Genomic DNA, 11,310 nt, shown 5'->3' on the forward strand with positions numbered 1-11,310 from the left:
ATGACGCTCTCCCGGCTTTAAAGGTAGAACTACGCAATAGCGCTCCCGACTTTAGTGGTAGAAACGCGGATATGCGCTGACGACCTTAATGGGTTAATAGGTATTTATTTAAAATTAACATGTTGAATTTTGCGTTAGCACTAAACTAGTGAACTGAAAGGCAAAGTTTTTTTTTTTTTTAATACACAAGGTGTCATTTTATTGTTTTAGGTTTAGTTTGACAGTAAGCTACAACTGGGAGTAGCAATAAACATCTTAAAGCCTCTTTTTTGAAGAATTGTTTACTAATTGCCAAAGTGCTACTTATTGTGTAGTGAGATGGGTTGTCAAGTCAAGTCAAAGCAAAAAAAAAAAAAAGCCAGAACGACAGTTTGTATTTTTTTGAAATTTGCAAATGGTGTCTCACTGTATTTGTATACAAGACATTAAAAAGTACATTTTTCTTCTATGGCCATATATTTATTCCGAAAGTGTTTTTTTCCCCAGGTAAAAGAGGCCCACTTTAAGGCTCACCCAGACTGGAAGTGGTGCAACAAAGACAGGAAGAAGTCCAGCTCCGAAGGTCGCGGTGTCCCCGGGGGAAAAGACATCCGTGAGAGGAGCATGTCCGAGTCCACGGGTTGGTCTCGCAACACTCTCGAAAGGCATGACTCTTGGAGTTTGTCCGTAACATTCCCTTTTGATTTTCCGGCCGGTAGAGCCGCATTCTGTGGAGATGAAGGGGGTGGTGGGCATGTCGGAGAGGAGTCAGACGGCGGAGAGTCATATGAGCCAGCTGACACGTCCCAGAGCCTTCTCGCAAAGTGCCGTGCACAGCATGGAGAGGGGCGACAGGGGCAATACACAAGCCCTGGCAGAACTGGCACAGGTAAAGATTATGTTGCACACAAATTCCCATTTTAGCGCTTAGTCACATTTGGTCTTTGGAAAATGCAGTTCAAATGAGTGAGTGACTGCAAGGGAGAGAGAAGCGTGGGCTTCCCTGCTTAAACTGCTGCCCACGTGACCTGACCTGGGATAAGCGGAAGATGATGATGGCTTTGTCTTTCCCTAAATATATTTTTGACACTAATTAAAAAAAAGTCACTATTTTTTCTAGCACATCAGGTTATTGAGATTTTCATATTTTAAAGTTTGACTTGTGCAATATGGATTTTACCATGCGTTGTAATTTTTAGCTATGATATTTCAGGCATTATGGAAAAGCAGGTATAATTTGTGACTTTTAACCTTTTTTGTAAAGATGTGTGGGGATGGCGGCGGCCAGTTTTCCAGTCACGCACCACCCCTGTCGCACTCCCAGCGGGGCGTCAGCGAGGATATGACCAGCGATGAGGAGCGCATGGTCATCTGTGAGGAGGAGGGCGACGATGACGTCATCGGTAAGAAACAACAACCAAAGTTGAACTTTTTAGCCCGTCGCACAGTGCATCCTGCAGCTAATGTAGAATAAGGCCAAAAAATGTGAGTTTAGTGACTATGTCGTGTTATGACATAAATTTGGGTTACTCCGTTGCAAACCAAGGAACTCCTGTACCTGTCAATTGTAGTCAAATTCCTATTCCATTTCATGTGGGCTGGGGGACATGGCCTTAAAATATATACAAACAGTATATTTTTCCCCACAACCTTTGCTTTTTTTTCCTTTTCAAAATATCAGATTTCATTCAGTACAAGTTTTTTTGTTTTTTTTTTTAAACATTTTTTCCCTACACGGATTTCTTTATTTTTCCTGACGCTAAGTTTTTTTGTTTTTTTCCTCCGTGTTTTTTTTTTTTTTTTGCAGCTGGAAGCACATACGTTGGGTCAAAAGTTTTCAGCATGTCGCTAAATCTCTGCTTTTGCTTTGTAAATGATCACCATGTCGCTCTCCCTAATTGCCCTCAACCGGGCCCCTTTCTTCTAATATGTTAACGTGTTTGTTTTTTAGCAGTAATTATTAAGGTTGCTAGTCACTTTTTGGTATAATCGCTGCTAATTTGGCGTTCCTTTGTAAACCAGCTCCTCTTTTTTTCTGAGCCATTGACCACTAAAATTGATGAATTGCCCGTTCCTATTTGGTACTAAATGTGTTCTGACATTGTGGAATTGAATGTCAAGTGTAGCTGTAGTGCATGTTCTTCTCCAGAGGACCCTTATCCCAGCAGCTCCATTGACCTCAAATGCAAGGAGCGGGTGACTGACAGCGACAGCGAGAGAGGTTCTGGTGACGAGAGCGCTCAGAAGGTAAGCGGCCATCTCTCTGCGGTTGATTCTTAATTCCGTGAAACCTCGCTTCATGAATGCTCTACGGCAATTTGCAGTCACGGCACTGATGCAGAAGGCTCAGTTGTTTTATGTTTATATAACAGTGTTTCATGAAACATGAAAAGTTGAAGTGAAGTTGTAATTTACTGATTTATGTTTAGGCCACACTTGTTTGGTAGAATTTTTGTGAAGTTGTGGTCGCTTAAAAAGACCCTAAGTGTCTTTAGTAAATTAACACCTCTAACTGAAGTAGATAAATACGCTGTCTTCCATATTAATTCATGGTTCATTTGTCTTTATTTTAGCATAAGCCTAACCTATAACACGAAAATATTTCGGTATAATACATCTGATTGTTTATTTTTAATACAGATTAAGTTATCCATACATGGCATAAGGACCATGAAAAAATAATTACATATTAAATCGCAATTAAATTATTTTTCCAAATCCAGCCCTATTCCCCACAGATTAAAAACAAGGTAAACGTTGCTTTATCCTGGGGCTGGAACGGATTGATTCTATTTCCATTCATTTCAATGGGAAGCTTTGCTTCCATTGGCAGATGTTTCTGTCTCAGAAGAATGAAGTTTGAACTTGACATCACACATGACAGATGCGATAAGTCTCGGTCCGCTTTCCTTCCCAGCGAGTTTTCGCCCCCGTCATCTGCTCCACGGCGGCTTCATCTTCCTCACATCACGGCCGAAGCGTTTCCCTGTCTTTCTATCCGGCTGGCAAGCGCTACGACGAGGGGAGGTCAGGGGTGTTTTCCGACCCCCGCAAGAGGGGAGAAGGAGACGTTAAGGACGCTTTCGGGGGTGAGGTGGGAGCGGTGCACGCCTCCCCTCTCTCCCTCTCGCTCTCCTCAGGCCAATCAGTTATCTCCGCGTCGCCTTCGCACCTCGGCATTGGCGCTGTGCGAGTGGCATCCACCGTGTTGACCAACGTGATGCGCCCCGTCATCAGCACGCCGCTCCCCATCGTCAGCAAACCCAGAGACGACGGCTCGTCATCCAGCCCGCACCCGCCCGAGAGGAAGCCCCTGACTCTCCAGCAGCCGCAACTCCTGATTGGCTCGGCCCCGGGAAGCGGCGTGGCGGCCGTGCCGAGCGGCTACTCCTCCTCCCCGTCGCCTGGCCCCGTCGGTGCCGGGGTTGTGACTAATTTAGTGCTCGGGGGCGCTCTGTCGGGGCAGCCCGCCGTGCAGCTCATCAGCCCGTCTCCACAGCCTCAGCCCCCATCCTCCAACAGCCACTCCAACGGACCCCTGCCTCTGCCCCTGCTCCAGCCCCAGTTTCTCCCCACCCCCTCCCTAGCGCCCCCGGGGGGTAAGGCCATAACGCAGGTGCAGTACATACTACCCACCCTCCCCGCCAATCCCAAGAGCCCGCCGCAGCAGCTCTGCCAGCCGACCAGTATCTTCAACCTTCCCGCAGTGCCGCCCACGCACGCGCCCTTGGCCAATGGGAAGCAGCAGGTTCATAGTTCGCTCGTGTGTTATTCGTCCAGCCCAGGAACAAGAGGTGAGTGCTAAGAATCATGCATCAGTGGATTTTTTTTTTTCTTGAGCTTTGTGATGGCTTTAATATAAATGGAAGTTAAGGAATAGAAGGCGTGGTTAGATTAGGCGGACTACGTGAATTTTGACAATTGAGTCAAATTTGAGCATTTTCCTTCCTTTTCTGTTCAAGGTCAGCAAAGGACCGATTATTGGATGTCCCCTAAAGATTATCCTCAATTATCCAGTGGTTTATTTTTGTTAAAATATTTTTTTCCTCCCCGATCTGCTCGAAATCGTCATGTGGAGTACGTGCATTGTTGCCGCATTTGAAGCATTTTCCCTCCCTTGCGATTAAATTTGGCAAAGGCCCAGGATCTCCCTTTAAGATTATTCTGAGTGATTATTATTATTATAGAAGTGTGCAGCGTTACGAGTACACCCCAGACTCTGTAATTGTGACAGAATGATTGCCATTTAGGAAACATCATTGTCTTCTTCTTTGTGGGGTCCCTCACATTTAGGAAATCTTTAGCAGTGAAAGGTGCTCTGCACGTCCTGACTGTTCTATACAATTGTCAGCCAACGATTCAACAAATATTTATTCTTAATCTTCTTAGTGCAAACACAGTCCCCGGTGCTCCAGGGTAAAATGGTCGTCCCCATGGCGGCGGTACGCACTGCGCCGGCTCCCGCCCAGCAGTTTCCTATAGTGGCTCCGCCTCTTCCTGTCCAGAATGGCGCTCAGGCAGGAAGCAAGGTTTGTAGCCTTGCGCGATCATCTATAAATCTTATATCACTCATTATGTTTATTGATTTATTCTCTACATCTCCAGATCATCCAGATCGCACCCATGCCTATGGTCCAGTCTCAGCTGCCTCAAGGAGGGGCGGTCCACCCCGCCAGCCCCTTCCCCGTGACGATGGCCACTGCTGCCATTGTCGCTCCAGGGCCCGCGACCCCCTCGCAGGCTGTTCTGCTGCCGCCTCCAACCACCAGGTATGAACTTGACAATAAACATTGGACACATTTCCAAATGTTGCCTTATTTTCATTTATCGAACACTGGAAGAACAATGAATCACACTTCGAGCACACTCCTGCCCGTGCTGCATTTTTGCTTGTGTGACTTTAGGGACCCTGTGTTGAAAAGATGACAAAAGACATTATGTGCACATTTACAGCAACAATTAAGAACAATAGCAGGCACTCAACATCGTGGCGTGTCGACACAGTGGGCAAGCAAATTGTTCAACCAAACAAAATAAAATGGTTTTGAAAATGGTTCACTGGTATACATTTTATGGTATAAAATGATAGTTCTCTCATGTTGCGCCAAACAAGGGACTCCTTGTTGTAGTGCTTTAATGATGGAGTGTCTTAACTGTGATAGACTACCCAAATAACGGTACAGAGCAGGAAGCAGCCTTGTTCGGAATCTCTGCATGTGTGGGGGCAAAAAAAGGAGAAGTACAGCAGGGGTGCTGCTGTGGCGGAGCTGCTCTATTCTGGATGCGTTAGTCATGCTACTGGTGGCCCCTGCGCTGCCTCGGCCGTCCTCCCCCACACGCTACCTCTCAGCTACACACCCACACGTACAACACTACGCATCCTCTGCAAAACTTCTCCTTTTGTTCTCTGACCAAGCTTCCTTCCTGTATCTGTCACATTGTTCAACCCAGTCACCCCTTCAACATTATCCACTAAAACTGTCCTTTCAACTTTGCAGGATCACCTATGTGCAGTCCACTCCGGGGGTGCCATCCTCTCTGCCACTGGTGTCCACTACAGCAGCCTCCTCGTCCTCACCTTCCTGCGCCTCCCAACAAGCGCTGCCTCTGCCCGGATCCGCATACGGGCCACCTTCCATGGCCACTCTTGGCTTCACCACCATCCCCCCGCCTGGCCAGACACTGGTTCAGCCAATGATCGCTGGTCAGTGCAGCAGAGTTTCATTTATTACTTTAAAAATACAGTTTTTTAAACAGTTTTTCAATAAAACTGTATTGCACATTCAAGTAACATAAACGATGTACAGTCCACACCTGCTCTTCACTGGTGATAGGGACCGGTCCACCAACCAAATAGCAAAAATGTGTGTATAATTGACACATTGGAGGAAACTCCCCAAATTCTTAAAAAAATTTTTTTTATAAAACGCTGATAAATATTCCATATATGTTCTCCACGGCAAGTGAGGGGAAAAAAACCTAACCCATCTCTAAGAGAAATGTAAAAAATATAGAAAAAATGTTTTTTAGTCTGAGAATACGCAAAGCTGTGGGTGCCAAACCGCAAGTATGCGGGGGATCCACTCTACCTAAATAAATGAACAGCTCTGAAACATTACAATAATTGCAAATGTATTCTACTTAAAAGTTAAATGCAGCTGACCTGTACAGATTATTTTGTGTACCACTAATGGGAGCCCGCATACCACTAGTGGTACCTGTACCCGAATCACTAAACTAGTGTTGTTTTGTTTTTGTTGGTTAACTTCATTTTATACTTGTTTGTCTGTCAGACTCCTACTTCAACACTCATATCCACCCGCATCCAGGTCAACCGCCTCTCTTGGCCACAGCGCCGTCTCCACAGCCCCCCAGCTCGGCCCCCGTCTGTGGTTCGGGAGGCCAGATCGTCACCGCCATCTACCCTCCTTCGCAGAGCGTCACCATGGCGACCGGGGTAGTCTCCATGGCGGCCGTACAAACCAGCGCGGCCGTACCCCCTAGCGCGGCCGTCTACTCTGCCTCCAGCCCCTCCAGCGTTGCCGGCCACATCATGGCCAAACATACTCCGCCATCCTCCATCGCGGTCTCGCAGCAGCCGCATCCAGAGCGCCACCAGACTGCCGACCGAGCTGGCGACAGGCAGGCTGAGAGGCAGACTGAGGCGCTCATGCAGCCTGAACGCCAGGTGCAGAGCGCCATAAGTAGCAGCTCAGCAGTGCCTCCTGGTGGGCCCACTGTTCCTGCAAGGCCCTGCAGTCCACCGCTTCAAATCCAAACACCTGGTATGCCTCAATCCAAACACCTGGTATGCCTCAATCCAAACACCTGGTATGCCTGTTCACGTTATGACGCAGGTGGTGGAAGTACTCGCATACTGTACTAAAGTGGAAGTACAGATATTTGTGGGGAAAAAAAGACTGGTTAAAAATAGAAGTACTGATTGAACTCCTTTACTTAAAAGTAAAAAAGTACAAACTGAATTGTACTATGGATGTGAAAATGAATTTAGAATTTGTATTGTTTATTTATTGTAACCGTTTTGATAACAGCACAATGAAAGAAAATGCATTTTTTAAAAACTATTAGCTCGCTTTGGCACAGGGTTTACGCTTCATTTGATATTTTATTCAATTCTAGATTTTGTCTAAATACTATGGTATTATTGTATTTTGTTATTTGTATCTGTGGAATAGATGCCATTTGTTTTGTAGTTGATATTCTATTCTTCCTATTTTTTTTTTTTACTGTATTTTTTTTTTTTTTTTTTTTTTAAATCATGCATTTAATTATCACTTGTAAATTCTCTCTCGCAGTCAGCACACCCGGCACACTCAAGCTCAGCCAGCTCCCAAACAGGCCCCCCCAGAAAGTGAAGGCCACACTGGCCAGCATTCCAGTGGGCAGCTACGAGGGAGGGGGTCGTGGCAAGGAGCGTGAAAAAGAGCGGGAGAAGGAAAGGGACAGAGAGGCCGCAGCTGCCGCAGCCGCCGTGGCCGCCTCGTCCAACAGTCACTTCTCCTTTGACCCGGAACCAGCGGGACCGACGACTGCATCTCCCGCGTCGCACTCGGCCGAGGAGCCTCCGTCCTGTGACAGCACAGCAGAAACCACAAGAGAGGTAATTGGCTTACAACTCGGCGTGTACCGTATGTAAAGCAAAATGATCCTGAGGGTTATAACACTTGTATGTTATTTTTTTGTTTAGACTGGATGGAAGGACTCCCTCCCTTCCTCTCCTCTACCTCCCCCGTTAGCTACCGAGCCCACCCTGCCGCCTCCGCACACGGACAAAGAAGGACCGGCACCAAAGAAGATCAAAGCCCGCCCCCCGCCACTAAAGAAGACGTTTGACTCCGTGGACAAGTGAGTACTTGCAACACGACACCATATCACCAGCGGGACTGCATGCTATATGCCGTGTGCATGTTTTTTGTGTCTGCTGGTCGGGAAGGGTGCTGTCGGAGGTCTACTTTGAGGAGCGCTTCGCCGAGCTGCCCGAGTTTCGGCCCGAGGAGGTGCTGCCGTCGCCCACCCTGCAGAGCCTTGCCACATCGCCCCGCGCCATCCTGGGAAGCTATCGACGCAAGAGGAAGAACTCAACAGGTCTCCATTTGTCAGTTATTATTGTTATTATCATTATTGGCGCCTTGAGATGGAAGTTTAAATTATTCTGGTGATGAAGACGATTTTAAGTAATAATCTCAAATCTCAAATTGTTTTTCCCCATTGAAATGAGTGGAGATTCCATTAATCCATTCCACCTCCCCCACAAAAAAAAGCATAGTTTTGTGTTTTGTATTTGTTGTTGCTTAAAAAACAGCACTCTATAATATTGCACTTCATATAAAAAATTGTCATAAATTAACATAAATAGAATGTATAGAACCTATCTTGATTTAATGCTGCAGTCAAAGTCATTGTGCTGCTCCATCTGGTGTGCCCATCTTGGCCACCAGGAGGCAATATAATACAGTCAAGCAGACCCAAACAAAGACGAATACTACTTGTTCTATTAATTCTGAAAGTCAGTGGTCCCCAACCTTTCTTCTGCCACGGACCAGCTCATACAAGACTATACCGTTCGCGGCCCGGCGCTGTAATTACCATGACTATTGATGCTAACCGTTACCATTCTAATGGTAGTAAATCAAGGTAACCTGTATACTGGTAATACAGACCCCAGTAATCATGTTGCTTATTTTCTGGTTCAGACTTGGACTCGGCCACTGACGATCAAGTGTCTCCAAAGAGGAAGAGTCGGCGGCGTTCCAGCTGCAGCTCGGAGCCCAACACACCCAAAAGCGCCGCCAAGTGCGAGGGTGACATCTTCACCTTCGACCGGCCAGGTAACACGTATACGCGCGCACACACACACACACACCAGCCTGCACAGTTCAGTAAATCCCTGCCTATAAATTCACATTTTTTTCTGTGGAACCTAAATTCGACTGAACAATTTTGAAAAATAATCAAATTTTCGATTTATTCATTTATCTATTTTAATTACAATTTTTGGGGGATTGCAATTGCTATTTAAGATTAGATTATTTTTCATGGTCCTGTTACCATGTATTTTTTAACAAACATGTTTTAATAAACAAATGACAAATAAATTAATCTGTGTTACAATGAATATCAGATTTATTATACATAAATGCGTTGGTCTTATAAATTTTGTCTTATGCTGAAATGAATTAACATGTGACTCATTGTGTGTGTACCATTTGAGCTACATGCTAAGGTTGAAACTCAGGTGGCCAAAACGCATCCTCCATTTACAAGATTTCAAGATTGCGGCCCCCAGTGAAGTTGTTTCTTCGCTGGGGATCGTCATGTTGAAATGTGAACTGAGGAATTTCTGCCCTCAGCACGTGGTCAGTTTGAAAAGACCACAGTGAACATTTTACCATGCAAGGTGAAAAATATCAAACATTTAACAGAAATTATGCGCACAAGTGAGCAATCTTTTTGCTTTTTACTCACAGACATAAGCATAGATGTTCCTTGAATACACAAAGACATTTTCTTATGGAGAGATGTTATGCCTTCTGTGTTTATTTATTTTTCTATTTTCTGTTTTCTGTAGGCACCGACGGCGAGGACATCTTGGCTGAATTGGAGTTTGACAAAGTGCCGTACTCGTCCCTGCGACGGACGCTGGATCAGAGGAGGGCACTGGTCATGCAGCTGTTCCAGGAGCAGCAGGGCTTCTTTCCATCAGGTTGACAAAACAAACGCTACAACACGCTGCTACCATTGCAGTACGGTCTCCAAAATAGATTACAATATTTGGGTCAAAGTTGACAGAGCTTGTAACATGATAGTAATACTAATAAAAATAATAATTCCACACTCAAATAAAAAATAAAAAAAAGAGACAGAAGTTTGGCTGGTAAACTGGTAAGCCGCGGCAATTTTGACGTTGTAATTCGCTTGCAGCTCAGGCCACGGCTGCCTTCCAGACCAGGTACTCGGATATCTTCCCCACCAAGGTGTGTTTGCAGCTGAAGATCAGAGAGGTCCGGCAGAAGATCATGCAGACGGCCAACCCGGCTGACGCCGCCTGTCTTGCTGTCCCCGCCGACTCATTGCCCGGACCCTCCGGCATCCAGTCGGGGGACGGTCCCGGGAGAGAGGATGAGGATGTGGAACCCGGGGCCGAGGAGGATCCCGGCGACTCGCAGGACTCATCCAGATGAGGACTTTTTGACACAATGTGGACTTGTATTCCCATCTCTGTAAGCCCAGTGAGATGTTTAGAGCAAGAGTACCAAAAAAAAAAAAAAAAAATGTTGGACAAACCATGGTAACTGTATTGAGATTCCAGAACGTTGGATTCCCTGGAACTCTCCTATGGATGTTCAGAAAGACCAAATGTGTTCTGTGGCGTTAAAAAAAAAAAAAGAGGATTTTGTTTTGAATGATGTTAAGAGGGAAAGTCATCAGATTTTTATTTTTTTTTTTCCCCTGGATGTAGAGTCGCTTTCAGTAAGTTTCTGCTGACATTCTGGGGGGCTGGGACCCTCAAGACTTTTTCCATCCCTGAACCCGGAACCACCGGCGTGATCAGTCGCTTTTCCAGCTGACAGACAAGCCACTTCCGGAGAGCTCTTCAATAAATTGACTGCAGAGTTAACAGAAAGTGGACTCCTGGCTGTGCCATCATTCCTGCTGTACCCTGCGTCAGTCTGAAGGAAGCAAACATTCCTGTGCCTCTCATTGGTTACGCATCAAGGAGGTTGGGCAATGGTGGCCATTTTTATGGGTTTTTTTTTTTAAATAATTTGAATTTTAACATCATTGTTAAATTGAAATTGTGACTTAAGTATTATTCCATACATTTTTCCTGGCCCTTTTGAATTTTTGGAGGCATGTACTGTACACTTACCCTATGCTTTGACTTCTTTAACAAACTAGTTTTTTTTTTTTTTTACACGTTTATAGACCCACCTCGGCACTCTTTACTTCCGCTTTCCTTCTTCCTCCTTTTGTCACTTTATGCCTTTCCTCCCTCCAAACAGTCACAATCAAAATAGAACTGTTGGAACAGAACACTTGCTCTGAGTGCAAAACCTGTTGGGTAAATACTGTAAGAGTCTACATATATGGACCTTATATCACGGAACAAAAACTGGACTCTGAAGACGCAGAGGAGGGGGGGAAAAAATACAAAAATTATATGGCTTTTAATGTTTTTGTGTTTGTTTGGCTGTTCCAGTATCCAAGAGACAAATTTATATGAATAATTTAAGTTTGTATCTGTAACTATCAGTATGCCAATAAAGTTAGGTGGTCAGTTAAATAAAAAAATTAAAAAAGTGAAAATGT

General features: G+C 45.3%; 1 protein-coding gene across 5 annotated transcripts in view; it reads left to right on the forward strand.

Annotated features, from left to right (window-relative positions):
• The window catches only part of cicb (capicua transcriptional repressor b), a 47,797-nt gene extending 36,490 nt beyond the window's left edge, over window positions 1–11,307 (forward strand). For 2 of the 5 annotated variants that reach the window (XM_086039343.1, XM_086039344.1), the window contains exons 7-21: window positions 487–619; window positions 699–868; window positions 1,244–1,382; window positions 2,129–2,226; window positions 2,897–3,773; window positions 4,369–4,508; window positions 4,585–4,748; window positions 5,478–5,683; window positions 6,273–6,764; window positions 7,296–7,600; window positions 7,688–7,845; window positions 7,925–8,085; window positions 8,694–8,828; window positions 9,569–9,703; window positions 9,922–11,307. In XM_086039343.1, coding sequence (XP_085895469.1) covers window positions 487–619; window positions 699–868; window positions 1,244–1,382; window positions 2,129–2,226; window positions 2,897–3,773; window positions 4,369–4,508; window positions 4,585–4,748; window positions 5,478–5,683; window positions 6,273–6,764; window positions 7,296–7,600; window positions 7,688–7,845; window positions 7,925–8,085; window positions 8,694–8,828; window positions 9,569–9,703; window positions 9,922–10,181 — 3,573 coding nt within the window. In that variant the 3' untranslated portion in view covers window positions 10,182–11,307. The remainder of the gene's footprint in view (window positions 1–486; window positions 620–698; window positions 869–1,243; window positions 1,383–2,128; window positions 2,227–2,896; window positions 3,774–4,368; window positions 4,509–4,584; window positions 4,749–5,477; window positions 5,684–6,272; window positions 6,765–7,295; window positions 7,601–7,687; window positions 7,846–7,924; window positions 8,086–8,693; window positions 8,829–9,568; window positions 9,704–9,921) is intronic. The other 3 variants (XM_086039345.1, XM_086039346.1, XM_086039347.1) reach the window with 3 other exon arrangements.
• Window positions 11,308–11,310: the final 3 nt, after the last annotated feature.

The sequence above is a fragment of the Filicampus tigris genome, chromosome 8 (genome assembly GCF_054856515.1).
Source record: "Filicampus tigris isolate MCC_2025a chromosome 8, RoL_Ftig_1.0, whole genome shotgun sequence".
In the NCBI taxonomy this organism is placed as follows: Eukaryota; Metazoa; Chordata; class Actinopteri; order Syngnathiformes; family Syngnathidae; genus Filicampus; species Filicampus tigris.